Source organism: Panthera uncia (genome assembly GCF_023721935.1).
Source record: "Panthera uncia isolate 11264 chromosome B2 unlocalized genomic scaffold, Puncia_PCG_1.0 HiC_scaffold_24, whole genome shotgun sequence".
Lineage (NCBI taxonomy): Eukaryota > Metazoa > Chordata > Mammalia > Carnivora > Felidae > Panthera > Panthera uncia.
This window is the reverse complement of record NW_026057580.1, coordinates 33296232-33321607: the sequence shown is the minus strand read 5'-3', so window position 1 is coordinate 33321607 and position 25376 is coordinate 33296232. Positions and strand designations below refer to the sequence as shown.

The following is a 25376-nucleotide window of genomic DNA, read 5'->3' as shown; positions in this document are numbered from 1 at the left end:
TATAATAAAACCAGAGAAAAGAAAATATCATTAAGAAAATCATAAGGAAGAAAAAATACATTCACAGGACCGTATTTATCAAAAATCAATGTAATTAAGTGGACCTGCACAGTTCAAACCCATGTTGTTCAAGGGTCAAATGTACTTTTAACTTTCTCATTCACCTCCACTCACCCCTATATATAAATTTACCTTAATTTCAAGGTTCTGTCCTCAGTTCTTTTCTTTCTACAGTCTCTCCCTTGGCCATCCTATCTAGCCTGGTAGCTTCAATTATCACCTATAAACCGACGACTTCTTAACAGAAAACTCCATCTTCTTCCTTATGATCTCAATCCAGGTTTTAAGGAGCTGGTACATTTCCATTTGCAGATCCTTTTGGCTACTCTAATGCTGTAGGCTTGACACTGACTCATCTCCAAAAGAATGTTTTCCTCTAGTATTTTCTACTTTGGTTAATGGCCCTATCACCATTTCAGATTTGATACTTTAGTCACCACTTTTGATACTTAATTCTATTGCCTTGTCTCTGCTCATTCTGTTTCTTTGATATCTGTCCCATCTGGTCATTTCACATTATTTTTATAAGCATCACCTGAGTTTAGCCTTTTATTACTTATTGATCAGACTAAAAAAATAGTTCTATCACTTGCTCCAATATAAAACACACACATTCACACTCTCTATCTGTCTCTCTCTCATGGTGAGGTTATTATTAATCAGCATTTTCATCATGTCTTCCCTTCTCTTCAAAAACCATGAAGGGCCCTGCACTGGTAATGTTAAGGATGATGTTTATTCTACCTCTGGTACAGATGTAGGTGGTGGCAGAGTTGGTGCCCAGCTACCACGGATGCTGGCTGCTAATGGCTTCAGTCTGTGTTCTTCTCCAGAGGTTTGCCTTAGTCTACAGGAACTGCCTTGCCTGGAGGTACCTCAGAAGTTTCTTCCCCTCTCCCCACCTAGTATGGTCGGTGGGTATCCAAGCCTCACCCCATACTCCAATGTAGGGATAAATTCTCTGGGCTCCAGGATACCTGGCGGGGTCTGGCTAAGAGTAGACTTCTGAAATCACATTTTTGCCTGTGGTCTTCTTCCTTTTTCCGCTTCCCTCACTCTTACAGGTCTCTTCTGAAAATCAGTTACACAAGAACTCCATCTTAGATTCTCCTTTTAGGGAAACCTGACTGAAGTCAACTTCCATGGTACCTCACATAAAACAGGCACTCAAATGTTTCTTGAGTAAATAAAATAGGCTTTCAGATTTCTCAGAGAGGTTTTCGTTCAAAATGCAGTTGCTTCTCTCAAAATAGGCATTCTCATTATTTTCTTCCTTTTCTAACTTTTTGCTAATTAGCTCTTGTCTTTTCCTCTCAGTGTACAGATTTTGGTTAGGCTGTATTTATAAGACCTTCAAATTCTCTTAAAGATAAACTATAAACATGATCGAATAAGTACACAATTGAAGTGTTTAATTTAAATTTAAACATGATTTAAATGCATGCTATTAAAGTGTTTTTTGAAAAGGTGTGGAACATTGTATAAAACACATGGCCAATGGAGAGTGTGCAGTGACAGGCTTCAGTATGGCAGAAAGTTTTCTTTCAGAAAGCACTGTTTTCTTCGATGGTACTTTGCTCTTTTCATGATATTTTCTGGGGTTAATGCTCCTTTTTTTTAAGTTTTTAAAAATGTGTTTATTTTGCGAATGAGAGAGAGGGAGTGAGTACGTGCAGGGGAGGGGCAGAAAGACAGACAGAGAGAATCCTAAGCAGGCTCCACACTGTCAACGCAGAGCCTGACGCAGGGTTCAATCCCACAAATTGTGAGATCATGACCTGAGCTGAAATCAAGAGTCAGACACATAACTGACCGAGCTACCCAGGCGCCCTGGAGTTAATGTTCTTAAGTGGCATTATTAATGAATATAATATTATTATTATTGAATGCATATAAATGGTGTGTGTTTATATTACTGAATTTTATGTGCATATGAGGCATTAAATGTACTTTTAGATATTCTTTTTCGTGGTCCCTTAATATCTCTGACATTGAAAATACTAAAAACGCTCCTTGCTAGTGTTCAGGTGTGCATAGTTTAGTTATTTTTGAATCACAAATGACAAATAACAACATAGTGGTCACAGCATATGTTGTGTACTGTTAAGAATTTTAAAAGTACAATAAAAACACAGATATATGCATGTCACATGCATGTATGTGATTCGCTGAACAAGTTAAAAATGTCAAATAGATGTCAAATGTATCTATAACTATTCATGAAAAAAATATCCAAGTACAAGTTTACTGGTTTTTAAGGAAAATTAGGAAAAGTCAGTTCTAAGTTATTTCTAGAAAATTCAAGAACTACTCTGAATACTGTTATGCCAGATATTTAGAAATAAGAGTACTGTACCATTTGCTTATATTCCATAAAAGAGAAATTTCCAACTTTCTTAGAATTGTTGCATCACATTTATTTTGCAATGTCTCTACTGCTCCCCTGAAAAGTGAAACATAACATACTGAGAAAACTAAAGTGCTATAAAATTAAGCTTGGTTTCAGAATCTGTGCTATCACCTAAGGTAACTCAAAATAGTATTTTGAGTTTTACAAAGTTGAGGTCTTGTATTGTTTATTATAAACATAATGCTGGCTTTCTAAGTCATTAGGCCATAAAAATGTTTCATGTTCCAAGTGTTTTGCCTTTCTGAAACTTGTATGTTTATATTTTCCAAATTGATTAATAACTTGTGATTAATTCTTGGTCTTGGCAGTTGCCTTCATATATATTCACTGCATGCCAAATGGATAAATAACTCTGTACTTGACATTCCCAGTGGTAAATGTACCAAATAGCTACTAACACATTCAGTGTGATGTTCTGAACAATACTGATGCAGGAATATTAGCATACTGTCACTTTGGAGGAAAGTGCCTTCTCCTTTTCCATTCTCTTTAAGTGTTTCTATGACTAAGTAGTTAATATTTATAAGATTCTTTCATAGAACACCTGTCACTAGATTGCATTCAAAGTGCTCCTGACTTAATCTCAGAACATACCTGAGGGCTAAATTGTGATGAAACAGATAAATTTAGATTAGAATCTTGAACGATTTGCCGGAAGTCACAAGTTAATCCAGTCCCACAGCTGGAAACAGAACAGCTCTGTTCCCCAGATCCCCACTGAGCAGCCAGTGCTTGTTCCCAGCTGTTGGTGCAGGATAAACAGGGCACGGGCACAAAATGTGTACTCTTTACAATGTGTGGAGACCAGAGAAGGACCAGTTTACTTCTCTACAGTTGTCCCTTATAATGTGTGGCCTTAATGAGAAAAATACATGGCTTTGGTCAAATTCTCAATATTCTCCATTTTAAAGACATGGAAATCCGGGTTTTGGATTGGAACAACAAAACAGACAGTAAGGGCTTCTTATTATACGGAATAAAGAGATTAATGGCCTGAAGTCTTGAAGAATTATTGAATGTTTCTGGACATCAGTTTCATTATCTCGTGGACTGGAATAACACCATTGTTCTCTTTCAGCTCTAAAATCTGACAACTGGATGTCCCTGAAATGGCCCCCAGGCCCATACACTGAAGCAGCTCCCTGTCTCTATGGGCCTCAGGGAGATGTGTCTCCAGTTTAAAGGAGGCCCCATAAGTTGTCAGGCTACTTACGCAGCAGAGACCAGTTCTTGGGTGTATTCACATAAATAAATAAGCCATTCAGAATCAGCACTCTGTTTACAAAATATGAAACATTTCTCTTTATTAATCCAAATAACAGCTGATAAAGCTATTCTGTTACAATACAAATGGTGTCATTTGGCCCTTTATTTAAATGAATAAGGACCTCAGCTTGCTGTGGTTTAGCGACCTATATGAGTATTATTGGAATTAAACCGTTGGTTACAATCTCTTTTTCTTGTTATAGCTGTCCCAGAGCACTTTGTGAAATCTTCTGCTTCAAGTGCACTGTAGAGACTCATTAATTAGAGTGAAGTTTACCACAATGGACCATTGTCCATTACTGTCATTAACTAGCTGTGATACTGATCTAAGGGGTGGCCTGTTCTCATAATGTCTGGGCTACATCTCATACTATGTCTTTTTTCACCTGTTTCTAATAAGACTGAGCTAGAAGTCTCCCAAAGTCTTGTTTCTTTATCCTTCCCACTAGTCAGAGTGTGAGGCAAAAGTAGAGGAGTCCTGTCTGTGCTACACAACTACCTCTTTGTAAGCATTTGTTTGACATTAACATATGTTAGCCTCTTTCTCTTCTTCCTGCCTTACTGCATTACTTCAGCAACTACATTTGACGCAGTTTTGGTGGACACCAAACCAAACTGGAGTAAGCAGGAATATCTGAGTGGCACAACACTGGGAGAAAATTGTGAAGTACAAATTTTCAGATAAAACAGACCAATGTCATTCCTTGAACTTCTTTCTCAAAGTTCTCTGAAATTCTGATTCTGTATCTTGAGGAGCTTCTAACGGACAATATTAGAAAATCTCACAAGCACTAAATCATACCTTATTATATGATCAGTTGATGAAGTTACATGCTATTGGGACTTCATCAGTCAGGACAAGCAGAGGAAATTAATATGCAAAGTAATAAATGATACACTTTTGCTACTAGAAATGTATCATATAATAAAGGTAAGAAGACTACTATGCTAGTATATTCTATACTGATTTCCCACTTAATCTCTGAAATAGGGTATAAAATGATGAAAGCATATAGATGACTTATATTTTCCTATTTATACACACATATAACATATAACACTCAAAGCACATAAAAAAGAACTGAATAAAGTCAGATTATAAATGTACAAAATCTGTACATAAGATATATAAAGATACAGATATTTATAATGTTTGAATGCTTTATATTCCTAGTAGAAATGGTACTTCTGACCAAAAGAATATAAATGAAAGCAAACCATCATACGATTTTTATATGGTAGAATTTGTATTATAGTATATTTTTTTCTCTCTAGGTGGCTATTTTAACTCAGTTAAGAGTTTTCTCAATTATATAATATTGACCTCCTATAAATATTAATTTTAATAGCCTTATAGGTAAATAGGGGATAACTAGATAATTCTAAATGGTAAGTGAGTTTCTAGAAAGACAACAAATAACGACACACAGAGTAGTATCAGGTACTGAAACAATGGTGATGGTTCCCAAAGTCTGCTCTGGAGCTCTGCAAATAGAAACATAGGGATAGGGTTGCCTGAGTGGCTCGGTTGGTTAAGTGTCTGACTTGATTTTGGCTCAGGTCACGATCTCATGGTCAATTAACATGGTTTGTGAGCATGTCATGAGTTCAAGCCCTGAGTCGGGCTCTGTGTTGACAGCCTTGTTGGGATTCACTCTCTCTCTCTCCCCACCTCCCCTGCTAGCATTCTCTGTCTCTTTCTCTCTCAAAATAAATAAATAAAGAAATTTAAAATATAAGAAATGCAAGGATAAATGTAAATTTGATCATTTTTATCCTCTAAGTTTCATATTTGGTTTTGTACATCCGAGTAAGATGTTGGGGAAAAGTTGCATAGCTCTTGGAACCCCTAGGTATACAATTTCCCAGTTACGCATCTAAAAATGTCATATAGGATCTAAAATGGTATTTCTTGGAAACTCTCAAGGTAATTCTTAAGAAGATATCCTTAAGAAATTTCACAGGAAGTAAATGGAAAAAGATGTCATTTGTATAGCCAGGAAGTTTAAAACATGTGCAACAAACATGAAACATTAGTTGTAGAATGCAGAACCTCTAAGATGTTATTTACAATATGTATATTTACATATTTATAAATGGATCCAAGCCAAAAAAGGTGATTTTCCCCCCTATATTTATGTTCTACCTAGGACCAGAATTAAAACAATTATTTAAAAAAAAGTTGACTTTTTCCTTATAGCAATTCAAATTCTTGGTACAAGGAAACAAGCAATAGCATTAGTGAGTGAGCAGAATTATGGATATACTCATTGTACATTTTAAAGGTCAGTGTCAGTTTCAATACATAGAGATAAGAAGATAATCTTATATTTCTCTCTCATCTTCATGTGCAACTAAATTACTTTCTGAAGCTGAAAATTCATCATTATTCATTCTTTTCTCTATAAGGCTCCTCCCTAAAATTCAAGCCCATGTAAAATAATTTAATCTCAACTACAGACTATTGTTAGTGGTTTCTACCAGGCCCTGAACTCACGTCATTGGAACTATGAGGTAATTCTATGGCTCTGAAATTAGCACTGTGGAATAAGCTACCCTAAAAAAATTTTTTTTTTTTACCATAAAATTTCTGTTCAGGCTCAAAATTAGAACCCAGCAATAAAAAATGAAAGAGTGAGGTGTCATCTTGGTCCAACCAAACAACCTCTATTTGGGGCAGCAACTAGCTGACTCACCAACAAAATGTTTTTTTCAGAGACCTAGAGTGATTTCTTTAAAAAAGTCCATGGTAGTTTCATGCCAACCATGAGATGACTATTCAGACATGCACTTAATGTGATTAAAATGGAAAAATCCAAGGTTACATTAAAACAGTAATTTTTTATGTTTTGGGAGGTGCTATTAAGAATATTAGGAAATTCTGTAGGAATCTACATCTTAGAGGGAATTTTTATAAATGTGAGTTCTTTTGAGATATATCATGTGAACTTCTATAAACATGCTTAGTTGTCTGAAATACTCTTTCACTGAGATACTTTTCTGGGCTTCCATTCAGTTCTTGTCTTTATCTCTCTATCGGATTCCCTATTGGTGCCTCTCCTTCCTCAAAATTCACCCCCTTTTACACCTTTCTTGCAATTTTTATTTCTAACGCTCTCTCAATTATTCAACTGAAACTTCTCTCTCAGCTGGCACCAATTCCAGCCACCTCTTCTTTTATCCAACATCTTTCCTCTGACTTTGTTCCAAATTTTAATCCTATTCAAACTTCCATGCATTCTGAAACGCTCTTCTGTTGACTTTTTGGCCCTGCAGTATCCTGGTACCCTATCCTGGCCCTTCTCTGACCTCACCAGGGCTGAACATCCTCTTGGCCTCCATGCTGTTCTCCCTTACTTCTCTCTGACATACTGTCATCTTAAGTTTAGGGTCAATGCTAAGCATTAGTTGAATTTTTAAAATTGTGTTAATCTATAAAGGATGTGAGACTTAAAAATGTGGCAGCCAAATTTTTTACTTCTAAGACTTCATAAAGATTACAAAGTAAAAAATAGATATACAATGACATATGACAGATTCAAAGAAGAACCTCAGGAGGTTAAGAAAAAAAAATTATAAATCTCAGATATATATTGCCACCAAACATTGCTGAGGTTAAGAGAAGCTTTTAAGTACAAGAAGCATCCTGCGACTATATTTTATTAAATGAACACTTCATAATCTAAGATTTAGCAGCTTAAAGGACAGTGAAAAGATTAAAATGAATTAATAAACATTTGACACAGAATTTTGGTGTGGTACTTGGAGAGAAACTAATGTTCTTATTGTGCTTATAGAAAACTGTACACAAAGGGTTAAAGAGAAAAAGAAAAGGAATTTATCAATCAGAATCTGTATGGTTTAATAAAAAGAATAATAGTAATATTAACATGTTTCAATGATGTTTGATATTTTTCAAAGTATGTGACATCTATATTTGAAACTAACCATAACTGTGAGATATTGGTAAAGTAGAAGCTATTAGCTATTTAACCATTGAGGAAAACCAACAAGTCAATTATTTGTTTAAAATTAAATGTTCTACTTTCATTAAAGACATTTATGCCCAAAAGTAAAGTGTATAAGACTGGCCACATATTTTATATGCCATTGCAATTAACTTAATGACAGCCAATTCCTTCCTGGTCAAACACCCATAAGCAAAATGTAAGAGTTTTGTTGACAATGCATCATCAAAAAATAAATTTAAATTCATAGATTTTTCTGTTGTTTTCTATTGCAAGCATCAGTGAAGTGGGAAAATGGTCTCTGTTTGTAGAACATGTGTATGTAAGTATGTGTGTATGCATACACACACATACACATACAAGTACATTAGTATCTCTAAAAGAGCTGAGTGCTACCTAACTCTTGAGCAGAGAAGAAATGGTAGCACTAAGATGGACCTAACTGCAAATATGTAAGAATGGTCATTTCTTTAATTTGCTTCCATTTTAAGTAGCTTCAAAGCAGCGTAAGTTGTGGAGTGTATTTGGAAATAATAATTTGTAAATGTGGATAATGCCAATATCTGTTCCAGCTATTTTCCTCAATAAATACGGCACTTGTGAAAGGCAGCAGTAATAATGACAAGCCATGCCTAACGGTATCCATAAAATTCTATTACATTCTTCAGTTTCTGACACGTTACTCTTGATAGAAGATAAAAGAAAAGTAATATTAAGTTATTGGGATTATACATATTTATAAATGGAGTAAATTTGCATAAGGTAGTGATTGAACTTTATAATTTGAATATGTTCCTCCATAATTATCACAAAGAATACATAAGTTTAATTTATTCTTTAACACACCTTCCTCTGAAATGCAAGCTTTGATAGGGTACAATTTTAATTTGAAGCATTATTATTTTTTAAAAGCCTCATTTGAATATTTTTTTTTCATTTCAGCAAGTATCTGACAAAGGCTCTCATAATTATCTTACAAGCCAAATTAAGAATTGTGGGTGGGAAAGAGGTAGAGTTGAATGTATTTGTACATGATTTAATTATCATGCCACAAGAACATCAATGATAATCAAGATGGCAGCCATTGCTGGTGTTATGTGAACTTGTCAGCTTCTGTTCTGTTCAGGATTTATTAAAGATTTGCATGAAGACTTAGAGGATAGGTTTATCAAATTTTAAGGTGATATAAAGCTGGGAGCTATTTCACTGGAAAGAAAACTAATAGAATGACATTCAAGACCAAAATTCAGAAGATAAAATGTAATAAGGACAAAGATCAATTCCTACTCTGCAATTCAAAAAGGCAACTGAACAACAACAGGATGGATGAAAATCTGACTTGGCAGAAGTTTTCATTAAAATAAAAGAGAAGGAACATCAAACTGACCACATGTTTGTATAAATCAAAAGTGTGATATCACTGTCCAATTAAAAATTTGTTAAGAAGATGGATCTCATGTCAAATGTACTTACCATGCACACAGACAACTCTGCCATGGGAAGAATAATTCAAACATAATGCCTTAGACCTCACCTCACCCATCTAGCTCCATAATTTCCATCTTAAACAATCTACAGAGTATACATTTTTGGGTATTGAAGCTAAATCTGCTTATTATTTTTCTACTTTATTGACTTACAGTTGGAAAAATTATATATAGTTAAGGCATACAACTTGATGATCTAATCTACATTGTGAACTATTCGCCACAATTAAGCTAATTAACATATCCATAACCTCACAGATAATTACCCTTTTTTTTTCTTGTGGTGAAAACACATAAGATCTACCCTTTTAGCAAATTTCAAGTATACAATATTAATTATAGTCTCTTTGCTGTACATTAGATCTCTAGAAGTTATTTATCTTGCATAACTAAAGCTATACACTTTGGCCAACATCTCCCCTAGCTCCCTCATCCTAGCCTCTGGTAACCACCATTCTACCTCTGTTTATATGAATCTGACATTTTTGGATTTAGACATATAAGTGAGAACATGCAGTATTTGTCTTTCTGTATATCTGGCTTAACTCACTTAGCATAATGTCCTCCATATTCACCCATGTTATTACAAATGACAGGATTTCCTCCTTTTTAAAGACTGAATAATATTCCATTATGTGCACATGTGTGTGTGTGTGTGTGTGTGTGTGTGTGTGATCACATTTTCTTTATCCATTCACCTGTCAACACATGTTTAAGTTGTTTGCATATCATGGGAGTGCAAATATTTCCTTGAATTGCTGGTTTCATTTCCTTTGGATAGATACCCAGAAGTGTAATTGCTGGGTCATAAGGTAGTTCTATTTTTAATTTTAAGAAACCTCCATGCTCTTTTCTACGGTGGCTGTCCCAATTTACATTCCTACCAACAGTGCGCTAGGGTTCCCTTTTCTCTGCATCCGTACCAACATTTCTTATCTCTTGTGTTTCTGATAATAGCCATTCTAACAGGTGTGAGGTGATAGCTCATTATGGTTTTGATTTGCATTCCCTGATTATTAGCGATATTTGGCAACTTTTAATGTACATGTTGGCCATTTGTATGTCTTATTTTGAGAAATGTCTAAGTCAGGTTCTTTGCCCATTTTTAAATTGTGTTACTAGAGGTTTGCTGTTGAGGTGCTTGAGTTCCTATATTTTCTGGATATTAACTAGGGGGGTATAATTTATCACTCAGTTTCCAAGAAAGGAGAGAGGTTAGAAGGAAAATGTCCCCTGGATACTGAACATAGAAAATAACTCAGAAACATGGTCCTAGATGCAGTTAGACATCTTGGCCATTATGTGAGAAAACAGAAAAAGAAGCTTAAAAATTAACTTCACAAGGTCATTTCATTTAGCCCTCTGCTCCCAGTGGTTTAAACGCTTAAGGCAGACTCAAAAGCCCAGATCTAGAGAAATAATTTTTTATTTTTCTCCCTAGGACTACTTAAAACTTTCATCAGGTGGATTAATGAACTCCTGAATAGAGAGGGGCTGGAGATCCGAAGGGGAAACTATAATTGTATATACAGGTGTTGGGAGTAGAACTCAAGTATGCTACTTTATAAATCATTTTTAAATATCAGCATAATTCCACTTATTAGCCATGTATCCTATCTGAGTTGTTTAAAACCTTAGTTTCTCTATAAGGATGATAGTATTTTATACTTCCTAGAGCTATTGTGAGAAATAAATAATGAAATAATAAGATGAAGCATTTAGCACATTATAGGTAACCCATAAATCTTAGCCATTACTCACAAAAGTTTTCCTTTTCTTTTCTTAGCCATCAAAATTTACTAATAAGCCTTTTTGTGTTTACTAAACTAGCCATTGGGCATAAAATCTAGACACAGAATTTTTTAATTTTGATTTTTTCCCAAATCAAATCTTAATTGTCCCACCAAAAAATATAAAAAACAAAAACAAAGGAACAAAGCCACTCTAGTAGAAGGAGTTAGTTTAAAAAAAATACACAGAAGCATCGTCTCAATCTTAAACTCCAGTAGAAGTATATGGTCTATAGTACCGGGCATACTTGCCACATTTTGCTCTGCCCTAAATAAGACCACACAAGTTCAGTCCCATTCCTGATATATCCAGAAAGTCCATGAGTATTTTCTGGGAATTACTATCAGTGTGTTAGGAGTTAGGAATCCACATAAAAGAAAGAGTTAAGAGAAATGGGATGTTATTGACCTGATAAAAGCTAAACCTTGGTAAAATATACCACTGGTTCCCAAATATTTGAAGGACTCTAATACTTGAGGCAAATGACTTATTTGCCAGAGGGCAGACTGGAAATAACAAATAAAAAATGACTAAAAAAGAGATTTGGGGTTAATATGCTGGGACAGTAAAAGAGAACATGGGATTTAGAATCAAAAGCCCCCAAATCCAGTCCTGGTTCTACTTTTTATTAGCTCTTTGACTTTAGGCAAGTCACCTAAACTCTCTGAGTCATACAGTCCTCATAAATAAGGTAACAAAGTTAATAATAATTGTATGAACAGCACACATAAAATGTTTTGAGACTTTAAAATGATTTGAAAATAGTAATAACAATAAGCCATAAGAATGGGGTATCCCACTGCTGAAAATATTCAACTGAGGCTGACCCATTATCACTGCAGGGGGTCCCTTTACTGGAGGAAGATAAGACTATTTCAAGTACAATTTATTCGCTTACTACACATTTTATCTCAAAGGCAGTAAACAGTAATGAAAGAAGAATTACAATGCATCACTAATGTCAATAATTTAAGTCGGCTAAAGACTGTAGTTAATATCCACAATCCTCACAGAATTCATGAACAGGCTGGAACTCCACAAAGATACTCATCAACTTAACTCTGCAAACATCAGCTTAACTCAAAACTCCAAAGTATGACCAACGTGTCCTAGATCAAATTACGGTTAATTCATTTCACCTAAACTATGTCTCTACATTTGTGCTGCCAATCTTAAAAATATATAGAACTTTCTGGATTGTAAAGGCTCTGTCAAAATCTCAAATTTCAGCCTTTGGATAGTTAATACTCTTCTTAGGCCCATCTGCTTGCTATATTTTGGGTTTATTTTTATTAATGTTCGGAAATAAGTGAGCCCTGAGACAGTAATGGCTGCCAGTTGTTCCAAGTTTACTTACCCTCTGACCTTCTTTTCCAGGTGGACCTTGTGGGCCTTGTATCCCCAGGGAACCCTGGTGTGGGGTGGGGGTGAAGAACACATGTTAATAGACGGTTTCAAGTACAGTTGCCTCACAAAGCATGCTGTGAAAATTAATACCTACTTTATTGATTAAGCAAATCTTTTTAAATGATTTGAGTTTTTCCAAACTTAGACTCTGTAATATATTAAAAATGGTAAGTTCTTCTTCGGCGACTGGCTTATCTTTGGAGTTAACTTCAGAAAAGAAAAAAAAGAGGGGATTCCAAATCAGGTGTGAGACCAGTGTTCACTTCAATAAAGACTCCCATATGGTCAGAACTATGTTTCACCGAACTACCATAAATAAGTAGTAACAATATTTTCAAGCAGGGAAAAAAAGTCTCTTTCTATATTTGAACTCTATAAATACAGCCACACTTTTCGTTGAGAGTAGCTCTGTAAGTATCCTCTGAGAAAACACATGGTTATGATGTTGGCTTCAACATATGTCTCTTCATAGCATTTAATTTTTAGTATCACAGACATTATTTAACACTTTCTCACAGCTTATCAAGAGGCAGAAAAATAATCTTTTTTTCAGGTTATAAAAAAGGCCCAGGAAATCCCAGGTGCTGTTAATCTGCAAATTAAGTCTCCTGATTGTCAGTTACTTTTATATGAGAATTCTTACTCAACATGAAACTCAAAATGATCATATGGCTATTTTTTAAAAGTGTCAGTAATTATTGCCTCTTTTAAAGTTTCTTCTTAGCTCTCCCGATGCTTCCTTCTTCCCTATTCCATCTTTTAAACATGAGAGTTTAGGCTTATTTTCTTCTCAGTGCTCATTACCTCCCCATGATCTCATGTACTGAGGGCTTTGAATATTCTAGGCCAGTGACTCCAAGGTTTATAATCTAGGTTATTTTCTGAGCTGCATATTCACATATCCAACTGCCTGTTTTTGATACTCACTCTAATATCTCACAGGCATCTGAAACAGCACATCAGACACTGAACTTAGGACCCTCTCTCCCAAACTGGATTCTCTTCCAGCATTCCCCAACTCAGTAAATCCACACAACACTCTGCTAGTGCTCATGCCAAAAATCTAGAGCTCAACCTCCACACTTTCCTCTCTCAAATCTCTCTTTCATATCCAATTACCAAGTCTGGTTGGTGCATCTCCAAAGTATATTTGGAACCATCTATTTCTTTACATCACAACAGCTCCAATGATTACTTCTTGCTTGCTCATCTGTAAGAACTTCTCAGTTGAACCAGACACCAACCTCCCCAACCTCCACATCACAGCCAAACTAATCTTAAGAAAACACCTGACCTTCCCTGACTTTCCACAGGAAGGGATGAATGTCTTGGTTCATCAGTCCTAAAGTGCCTTATACTTGTCCTTTAAACTCCTTATCATAAGTTCATTTAAATGATTGCTCAGGTAATGAATTCACCAAGCTCTAAGGATAACAAGTAGAATCTGTGTCTTATTCAATACTATGTGCCTATTGATGTCTGAATGAAAAAATTTATAGTGGGAAATCAATTTACTTTAATAAGTTTTTGGGTAAATCCAACAATTTTCAAAGGGTTTTACAAATATTAATGATTAACCTATCATACATTTAATGCGTAAATGGTTTGGAATAAATGAGAAATCTAGTAATTCATATTCAAACAAATCTGAATTTACCACCATTCCAGAAGAAACTGATTTGTTACCTAATTAAAAAAAAATTATGATACATTTGTACATTATGACCTTTTTTCTTTAAAAGCTGTGGTTAATTTTAAACTAAAACATCAGATGTGCTTGTGATGACCTATAATTATTTATTATATGTATATTCATTTTTTTACAGAAGAAACTTAAGTTTTAATGAATGTCATAACGTGCATAATTTCACCATCTAATTTTATTTGAAATAAAAGTTATAAACATGTTGTAATTTTTCATTTAGATAGCTTTCATTTGATTAAAGTTGTCAGTATTTAATATAAATTACTGTAACTCATTTTCAAAAAGCATTAATACAAAAAATTCTGCATGTATCACAAATCCTCAGTGTTTCCTCAAATCTTTCTGATTCCTTCCAAACAAAACACTAGTAAAAAGTATGTATTTATTACTTTCATTTATTTATTCTTGGAACAATTTAATATCATAGGGACATATAAAGCCTATGTTTTATTGATTTAGGCAGGAATAAAAAACAAGCAATGAAAAAAGTGATCAGTTCTGTTTGATTTTTTACAAAAAATACCTGCCAAAAGATATATAAGAGAGGAAAGCTGGCTAATTAGGCCAACTTAAGGATGGCAAATTTATAATGTGCATAAGAAAAACAACTTCTGAAATCCAAATATACCAAGTATTAATTACAATGTAATTACAGGGAGTTGTGTCATTTTTTTACAAGAACGACACAATCTTGGCTTTAGATTAAACTCCTTGCTTTTACCCTTAGGAAACTATTATAATTTCATGAATAGTCAAACTTATATACAACATTTTTGATATCTATACAAATGTTGACAGCTCTTTCAGTGTTTTTCAACATGAGATACTAAAACATACACCAAATATTCATCAAAGGAGTACAATTAAGTCTGAACTACATATAATCAAAATTGCATTCCCTTTACCAGTTGGAGAAATTGTATAACAAAAGCCTACAAAAATGCAAAAATATTAAACTTGATTTGGAATGGATTCAAAAATATTTATGAGACCCTTTTGTGTGCAAAGTCCAAATGGTACACTCACACACATAAGCTCACTAGTATGCCTCCTCAATGTTCATGATTCTGAATCCCATGCCCCACCCCCACCCTATATTTGCTAAGTCTAGAACCCAGATAGGTTTTTGATGAAAAGCTAGGGAATTATTTTTAATCTCCAATGGATTATTCACTATTTGGATTATCCATGACCAATTTTTAATCCTAGCCACATTGCATTAATGTTCAGAATATTTGGGGGTTGTCTTTATTGAAAGTAGTTGACATTAATGAAGAAAAATAATATCAGTATTGTCATTAGTAAAACATAGGTCAATCAAGTATAAAAAAATTATATTTCTTCCCCAAATAAGAAATTAAAATTTGGGGATGATTCACTATTTACAATTATCCAGTTTACTACTCCTTTCATTTAGTAAAATCAAACAGTGAATTTACTGATCACTTACTATTGAAAATTATAGATATATCTACGCTCCAGCCTACTTAAACTTGGGTGGAGCTCACCATTTGTCTCAGACCTTTTGCCCAATTCTTTCTTTCTCTGGCCTTGTAAATGCCATTATGTGTGTACTTTACTTACTCTTATTTGACTATGAGTCCTAGAGGACAGAGCATCATTTGTTTTCTATCCTCTACCACACTTATAGAAGAGACTCAATATATACTTAGTAAATTGCACCATCAGGAAGAAAACACTAGGATGGAATACTGGGTGGTGGTGATAGGAAACAGATTCCTGGTTGATATCTAATCACAATTATTTTCAAAACTTGAACTTAAATACATTGGATAACTTTCTATCTTGTCTGTATTTCTCATCTAAAGTAATTCAATGATCTGATGTCTAAGAGTAAAATGGCCTTACAATTCATGTAAGAATTAATTATTTACCTCTTCTTATATCATCTCCATTATGGAACTTATTTAAATCTTCAACCACTATTTGATATTTTATAATTTAAACCACTTTTAAATTAGAGAATCATTATTTTATGTATCTTTGTGTACATGGCATATTTGTATAATCTGTGCATTGTTTTCTTCTTTGATTTTATTTGCTGAAGAGTAATGCCTATTTATTTTTTATACTTTTTTCATCTTAGTCTGCTCTGAAAATAACCATAAACTGGATTATTCCTAATTTTTCACGAACATAAAGATTTGCTTCTTTTCTGAAAGAGAAGTATAAGAATGTATTTAGGATATTTATGATGTAAATATCTGCATATGTCTACAGAGGCATTCATTCCTTTTATTGTTTTTAATTTTATTTTATTTTTTACATTTATTTATTTTTGAGAGACAGAGAGAGACAGAGCACAAGCAGGGAAGGGGCAGAGAGAGAATGAGACACAGGATCTGAAGCAGGCTCCAGGTTCCGAGGTGTCAGCACAGAGCCCGACATGGGGCTCGAACACATAAACCTGACCCTGAGATCAGGACCTGAGCCGATGTCGGACACTTAACCGACTAAGCCATCCAGGCGCCCAATTCCTTTTTTTTTTTTTTAAGTGGAATCCTGGACATTAAAAATGTTGACAGGGAAAGGAATTCATAAGGCTGTTGCCTCTTTTAGCTAGACTAAAACTATGTAAAAAATAGTCCAAACTAGCTAAATCATTTTAGGTTCCAGTGGACAGCTATTCTACTGTGTTACATTTCACATAGCTCTCTCTGGACAATCTGCTATTTAAGACAGTCTAGAGCTTATCATTATGGAAGCCCATGTAAATATTTAACTGAGAAATTACTTAGAATTAACTGGTTCAGAACAGAATTTTGAAGTGTTTAACAAATACAGTAGATGTTTAGTAGAGTTAATAGGTTAGATTAATTGCATTTAAACACATTTTCATTTGTGTAGGAGGCAAGATATATTCATAACTTCTTAATCAAAGAAAGAAGCTGAAGTAAAAAAAGGAAGTGTCATTTTGAAGTATTATTTGCACTCCCTTGCCAGGGATGTTGCAGAATATATGATACCTAAAACGTATTTCAACAAAAATGTTATGCAAGTAAGTGTATTTTAACTGTTATGATTATTGCTTTAGGATATGCTTCATAGACTTGAAACATAAGATTAAGCAGAATCTTCATAGATTCTTAAAATACCATGAGAGCATTTTCTGTCTTTCAAATAGAGTGTACAAAATTAAAATGGAAAACAGAGTTTATCCGTCTTTATAGAAAATTTCATGCCTTTAATATGAGAACAATGGGAACAAATTTTATAAGCTGGAGACATAAGAACAAAAAAACAAAAAGCAAATTAGTGTAAATGTAACAGACATATAGTCCAGTCATGGGAAATGGTTTTCTCATATTAGTTCTGAGAAGTGGAATTCAAGAATGTTTTTGTTAATAAATTAAAGGAGTGACCAGTTTTACATCATTTCATAAATTGTCATGACACAAGAAAGAATTTCCCTTAGGGCATGTAGGTATTCAGAAAAGGTATTTTATGTTATATATAAAAACCCTAACATTTTATCATAAGCAGTTGTCAGTACACACTAGGAAACAAATGTCTTTGAAATAAAAAAAAAAATAGAATTTCTTTCATACACTAAAAAAAAAAAATGTGCTGACAAACCTTTCCAATAATACTGACAAGAGAAGAATAAGAAGAGCTGTCACTAGAAAAAAAAACTATAAAATATTTGTATGGACAGGAATGTTTCCATCATTATCAATTATAGTAAACAGGTTCCATACTTGGATGGACAGTTTTATCTTACCTTAAACAATTTAAAAAAGAGGTCATTTGTAGTGCTTTCAAAATTTAACAATTTCATCAGAAAGCCTTGCCAGCATTTTGGACATGAGGCCAATTAATTAGGATTGCTCCATGTGGTTACAGAGATAAATTTTAAAAATAATCTTTTTCTATGTTTTCTGAACTGAGAAATCACATCTCTTTTTATTTTTTTTTTAAATATTTATTTTGACAGAGAGAGAAAGAGAGAGAGAGAGAGAGTGAGCAGGGAAGGGGCAGAGAGAGAGAATTCCAAGCAAGCTCCATGCTGTCAGTGCAGAGCCTGACACAGGGCTTGATCTCATGAAGCGTGAACCAAAATCAAGACCTGAGCCAAAAATCGAGTTTGACACTCAACCAACTGGGCCATCTAGGTGCCCCAAAAATCACATCTATTTTTTTTTTATGTTTATTTTTGAAAGAAAGACAGAGGCAGGGGAGGGGCAAAGAGAGGGAGAGATACAGAATCCGAAGGAGGCTCCAGGCTCTCAGCTGTCAGCACAGAGCCTGAAGCGGGGCTTGAACTCATGGACTGTGAGATTATGAGCTGAGCCAAAGTCGGACGCTCAACCGACTGAGCCACCCAGGTGCCCCTCACATCTCTTTTTATATGTAGATTCTGAAATAGCAGGTTTTTAGTAACTTGATTCAGCCATGAACACTAGAAATATAAATCAAAAACAGAATGTATAGTCTGTGAATCTGGAATGCTGTGGGACATCTGTACTACCCATAAACTTTCCTCTAACAATGATTTTTGCCCCTATTATGAGATATTCTACTTTGTAAGTTGTATATATCCTCAGTTCCTTTCCACTTTGAATATTATCTAGCACAGCATTTAGTAGGCACTGAATGGCTGAATGACTGAAAAGATTCTGATTGTTTACACTTCTCTTGGTACTTCTGCTGAGGTGAGAATATTAATTACCATAGTTACCGAAATTCAAATTAAAAATTTATATTCTTCATACACAAATGCCACTTGATACCAAAATAATCCAAGTTATTTTTAATTCTTATGTGGTAAACTTGCAAAATAGATGTTCTACTTCTATTTGGAGGAGTTGCCCTTCATTAGAGAAAGAAATATAAATTCTATTAATTTATCTCATATTGATGAGGATTAAGTACTTTTTGAAAAAAAACCAACATGGACTGAAGAGATTAAAGTATCTATACAAACCATTAATTAATAAGAAATAGAACCAATCAAATTATTTAAAATGCTTATGTCATTTAGAACAATGTAGTTTCAGGGTATCTGGGTGGCTCAGTCAGTTAAGCATTTGACTCTTCATTTTGGCTCAGGTTATGACCTTGCGGTTTGTGGAACTGAGGCCCACCTCAGGCTTCACACTGACAGCAAGGAGCCTGCTTGGAATTCTCCTCTCCCTCTCTCTCTGCCCCTCCCTTGCTTGCTCACTTGCTCTCTCTCAAAATAAGTAAATAAACTTAAAAAAATAAAATAATATAGTTTCATATTTGGTAATTATTCTTGCCTTAATTGACTTGTCACAAATATTTTCATATTTTGTTAATTTCATATTTTTAGATTTCTTGACTATGAAAAACTTTATGTAAATTTGCTTTATTTCAGACCTAACCCAATAATGAAATGGTTTGATTTCAGTTATCTCAAGGTTATGTTGACAAGTAGGCTGATGGTCTGTCAAATCCATTTGTATCATCTGTCTTAATGATTTATGTGAGCGAGAATATGATTGATTCAGTGTTAATGATGAATCTGATCATAATAACAATCTGTATTTTTGGATTGGCTTTGTCATAGTTCACTGGCCACATGGGAGACATGGTTTCCCTGCAGAAAAAGGAAAAATCTATACATAGGTTGTTTTTAAGTGTCTTCCAGTAACTTCTGGGAATGGACAACATCATACAAACATAATACCAAATTTAATATCATGAATAACTTTTGCATTTGGGTGATGCAACATAAATGACAAGACTGAAGGAAACTTAATCTAGTAATTTTGGGATTAAAACATAAATCAATATAGAGATATTTACACACCACATGAAAGACCTAGGAATTTAATGCAGATAACTGTGAAGATGGTTAATACAGTATCAGACTATGTAAGTGACAACTGACTAAGGTGGTAAACACCAAATTTTAAGAGGGGGGAAATGCTCTATAGTATAGAAAGAAATTTTAGAAACTTATTACTAACATACATTGACGACTTCTCTGTTTAGCTTCTTTCCACTGGCCTTCCTCCTTTCTGCCAAGAGCAACCATTTCCCTCAGGATGATTAAGATCATAATAGTGTAAGTGTAAAGACAATGGAAGGGTCAATGTTGAACTTTTGATAACCAAGAGTTCATATAAGACAATAGTCTGGAAGCTAGGCTCCATTAATGGAAAAGTGTCAAGTACCTCATCATCATACATCAAGAGATATCCTCATAGATCACAAAGTTTAACCATGTATCACATGGCACAGAGGAAGGAGCAGATAGAGGTTGTTTCTGCCCAACCAGAAAGAGAATTGAAAACATGTCCTTCCCTTCTGTTTCCTTGCATGAAGAGTTTCAGGAGAAGAATGGTGTATTAATCAGATATCAGTACTCTTGCTTTACCTCTTCTTAGGAAACCAGGAAGAAGAAGAATTCATAATGCATCGTATTTTTAATCAGACAATAAGTGAAACCTTTATAATTCTGATGGAAATAATTTCCAACCTAGAATTCAATACCAAGATAAACTAGCAATCAAGTGTGCAAGTAGAATAAAAAAATTTTAGACATGTGAAATCTCAGAAAATTTACCTCCTTTTTTACATTTTCTTAATAATTCGCTTGAAGATGCATTCACATAAATGAAAGAGCAAAACCAAGAAAGGAGATGATGGAAAAGAAAATTTGGAATCAACCCAGAAAAAAAAACAAAAACAAAAGGAATCATAGAATGAGAATTTTGTAGTTTTCATGGAAAGCTAGTGGCCAAGAATGGAGTAAAAGGTCTTAATGGGACTCTTCCAAATAAAAGACTCAGTGACAGAATTTGAAAAATATGGAGGATAAGGGTGCCAGGGTGACTCAGTTGGTTAAGCATCCGACTTGGGTTCAGGTCATGATCTCAGGGATTGTGAGTTCAAGCCCTGTATCAGGCTCTGTGTTGACAGCTCAGAGCCTAGAACCTGTTTCAGATTCTGTTTCCATCTATTTCTGCCCCTTCCCCACTCATGCACTGTCTCTCTTTCTCTCTCTAATATAAAAAATAAACATTAAAGAAAAAATAAAAACATGGAGGATAGTTACAGGGCAAACAGAGAGATAATTAGAAATACCAGAAAACAAAACAAAACAAACCACAACAAAACTATTCAATAAGAGAAAAGTACACCATGTGGCTCTACAAATACTGATGTGTACATAGTCATAAAATTGTGAAAATATTATATTTTTTAAATAAAAGTAATACTATAACTCGATTAACAAATCACTTGTGGTTAGGCATCTAGATTGTTTCATTATTTTACTATTTCAAGCAATGCTGAAAAAATAGCCTTGTACACACATTAATTTCATAAATGAATGAGACTATCTGTAGTTAAAATTTGAAATTTTGATAAACAACATCAAATTGTCCTCCAAGAGACTGTATCCACATATATTTCCCTCACAATGTATAAGTGTTTTTCCACGTTTTTGCCCACATACTGTACTATAAAACTTTTTGACCTTTGCCAATCTTTTTATTGTGGTGAGAATATTTGTGTATTTATTTATTTATTTATTTATTTATAAATGTTTATTTATAGAGAGATTTATTTTAGAGAGAGAGAAAGAGCACAAGCAGGGGAGGGGCAGAGAGAGAGGAGACACAGAATCTGAAGCAGGCTCCAGGCTCTGAGCAGGTAAGAATATTTAACATGAGGTCTATTCTCTTAACAATTTTTAAGTGCATAATACAGTATTAACTATAGGCACAATATTGTACAGTGGATCTCTAGAACTTATTAATTTTGTGTGTCTGAAACTTTACATGCACTGAACAACAGCTCTGTAATTTCTCCCCCCAGCTCCTGGCAACTATCACTCTACTCTTTGTTTCTGAGTCTCACTATGTTAGATACCTCAAATAAGTGGAATCATACATTATTTGTCCTTCTGTGACAGGCTTATTTCACTTAGCTAATATCCTTCAGGTTCTTTCATGTTGTTGCAAAGGGCAGGATATCATTTTTTTAAAGGCTCAATAATATTTCATTGTATATATACACCGTATATTTGTCCATTTACCCATCAATTGACATTTAGCTTGTTTCTGTATCTTGGCTATTTGTTATAGGCGTATGAAAAGATATTCAACATCAGTAATCATCAGGGAAATAAAAGTTAAAATCACAATGAAATATCACTTCACACTTGTTAGGATGGTTACTTTAAAAAAAACATAAATGTTGTCAAGGATATGGAAAAACTGGAACACATGTACCCTGTTAGTAGGAATGTAAAATGGTGCAGTGGCTATGAAAAACAGTATAGAGGTTACTAGAAAAATTGAAAATGTGACTACATATGATCCAGATATCCCACTTCTAGATATACATACAAAGAAATTGAGACCACTGCCAATATTGTAAGGGAAAACTAATATCTCAGGGGCATTTTGATTTATATTTCTCTTATTGTGATTGAATTTAGATAAATTTTTATATGTTTAAGAGCCATTTTATTCTTTCCTTTATATAAACTCTGTTTACATCTTACCCAAGTTTTAAAAACTGGATTCATATATATGTATATGAATTTCAATATGGGAATTGTTTGTGTGGCCACATTTACTAATTTTTTTTATATGGGTAAAGTAACTGAATTGTCTATTTACTAGCTTTTTGTGGATGTTAAGCAAGACAAAGTGTGCTGACAGTTTCTATATTGACAAAAAAGGCATCCTCGAAAATATTAAAATTCTGAGACTTAAGTATATCTAAAAGTTAACTCAATTTTTGTGGAAATTATATTGCAGGTCAATGAACAAGTCAATCTATATACAAATATTTCTTTAAACACAACCTTTTAGAAACGGGGGTCAAACATTTACCCTATATAATAATATCTATTTTATATACTGAATAAGTTAAGGCTGTGTCAGTGTAACTTCATTTCAGTGCAAGTTGCATTAATAAGATTAGTCATGATGTATTACATAGACCCCCACCCCCGGGATATTATTCCCACGTCACTTTTCAATCTGCTGGATTTGTAATATGATGTTTTTTCTTCATATGACAAAACTGTGATGTTCTCAAAGCCAGGAACAAATGCCTTAATTTTCAAACTACTAATCAAACACCAGAAAGTTGTCCTGAAGGTAAATTACAATTAATGTTTTCTTAATATTTCAATGAAATGGAGCAATCAGAAAGTTACCTCTGAGTTACTAAAAAAAGAGTAGTGTATCATGTGAACAAATCAATATAATTTGCGAGCCAATGTACAAATATAAAGCTATAACAAACAAGGAAATAATGGTGAACAAAAGGACAAAGCAAACAACATAAGAAAGACTCTCACATTTGCACAGAAACAAGTGGTAGAAGCCCTAGGGCAACACTTCATCAACATTTCAACAAATCTTTTGATGACCTCCACACACTCACAACAACAAATTAGGAAAAGAATGGAGAACTGACATTTATTGAGTACTTGCTCTGGTGTCAGGAATTCCACTAGAGTCTTCACATAAGTAATTGAATTTAATCCTAACAACTCTACAAAAAGAATTTTTCCTTCTTATAGATGAGAAAACAAACTTCCTAAAGGTAACATTGCAAATAAGTAGGGGACCTGAGATTTGAACTCAAATATATCTGACCTCAAAATTCAATTCTGCTTTTAATATGTTCTACTTGCTCTTCCAAAGAAATGTTTGGAGGATAAGATTTATTTAAATACGCATCATGTTAGCCCATGAGTGGGATTTCAGGTCATCTTATCAGATTATAAGATCTGACAGGATCACCCTTGACATTTTTGATATATGAGGATATTAAACTTTAGAATATATTTTGTTGGGAAACCAAGAAGTGGTTGTAAAACAGAATAGCATTCTATAAGAAATGGAATGAAAACTCAACAGCATAGACTGAAGGGAAGTAAGAATGGCAATGCCTCCGAAGGCCTCTGAGGATTAGAATTGGTCAGAGGCTGAATGAAGCAGTAGTACTGTTAGCAGTGTGGTAAATAAAAGAGCAATGATTTGCTGGATTTGTTTAAAAAGGGATGCAATGCACATTGTTGGAGACGGTTCTTCATGAATATTTGGCATTTCTGCTTGTCTTACGAGTGAGGTACTAACTGCTCTATGCTTTAAGCCATCTTTTCACTCACCAGCCTAGCTAAAAGGGAATCTAGAAAATTCAAACTTAATCATGACTCAGCCACCTAATATGCTCTTGTTATCTTGCTATGGTGCTAGATTCTTAGCTAATTGACTGAATACACTGCTCCCTCAGCACCCTTATGGTAGCATACTAACATAGAGCAGGGGGTTTCTGTAACTTTTGTTAACAGAAACCCATGGGGGAGGGGAAGGAAAAAAAAAAAAAAAGAGGTTAGAGTGGAAGAGAGCCAAAGCATAAGAGACTCTTAAAAACTGAGAACAAACTGAGGGTTGATGGGGGGGGGGGAGGAAGGAGGGGAGGGTGGGTGATGGGTATTGAGGAGGGCACCTTTTGGGATGAGCACTGGGTGTTGTATGGAAACCAATTTGACAATAAACTTCATATATTGAAAAAAATAAAATAAAATAAAGTAAAAAAATGGGTTTCTGTAAGTTTTGTTAAAAATGTATATTTCCTTATTGATATACTGGATTAATGCTTCAGGTCAAGGGGAAAGATCAGTTCAGAAACTTAAGAAGCAAATCATCTGGTTTTCTAAGGCAGATTTGGATGATTTATGGGATTGTTCAGCTGGTTGGGTCTGGGATCTAGGGGTGCATGGTTGAAATCAATGCTCTAGGTTGGCCTCATCTACATGCTTAGAGTCCTACCTATTAATAATAGCCCTCGTTGAATGGTACATGAGACAAATTGAACAGTTCTGGTGTCAGCCTCTTTTGGTAAGGTTATTAAGAGTGGTGGATGAAGTGGCATATTCAAAGGAAAATTTGCCAGGAGCCAAGACAGTATAGAAAAGAGGAATGGATATTGTTGGGAGACAATGGGTCTTTCCATGGGTCTTTCATGTTTCTGCATGTCTTGTGAGGGAGGTACTAATTGCTCTTTTGTACTTCTGTATTATCTTTTTAAAGATGCTTATACAGAAAAGCAAAGGGAATATTTGCTTACTGTTCAGAATTTTAAGGATAATGTCTTCCTCTTGGACAAAGCACTTTTTTTTTGTAGTCTATTAAAAAAGATTTGGGTTCCCTAAACTTGAAGTTTCTCAGTTGTGACACAAATCCATTGTATGTGTAGCACCTGGATTATTCCTGAGGTTTGGTGGCAAGGGCATCATGAAGCTCATGCTGCCTGCTGCCATGAAT

The 25376-nt window shown here is 34.3% G+C and overlaps 1 protein-coding gene across 1 annotated transcript in view; it reads right to left on the bottom strand.

Annotated features, from left to right (window-relative positions):
• Positions 1-25376, bottom strand: part of COL19A1 (collagen type XIX alpha 1 chain) — a 323690-nt gene that overhangs the window by 131165 nt on the left and 167149 nt on the right. The window contains exon 15 of the mRNA XM_049653877.1: positions 12340-12393. Coding sequence (XP_049509834.1) covers positions 12340-12393 — 54 coding nt within the window. The remainder of the gene's footprint in view (positions 1-12339; positions 12394-25376) is intronic.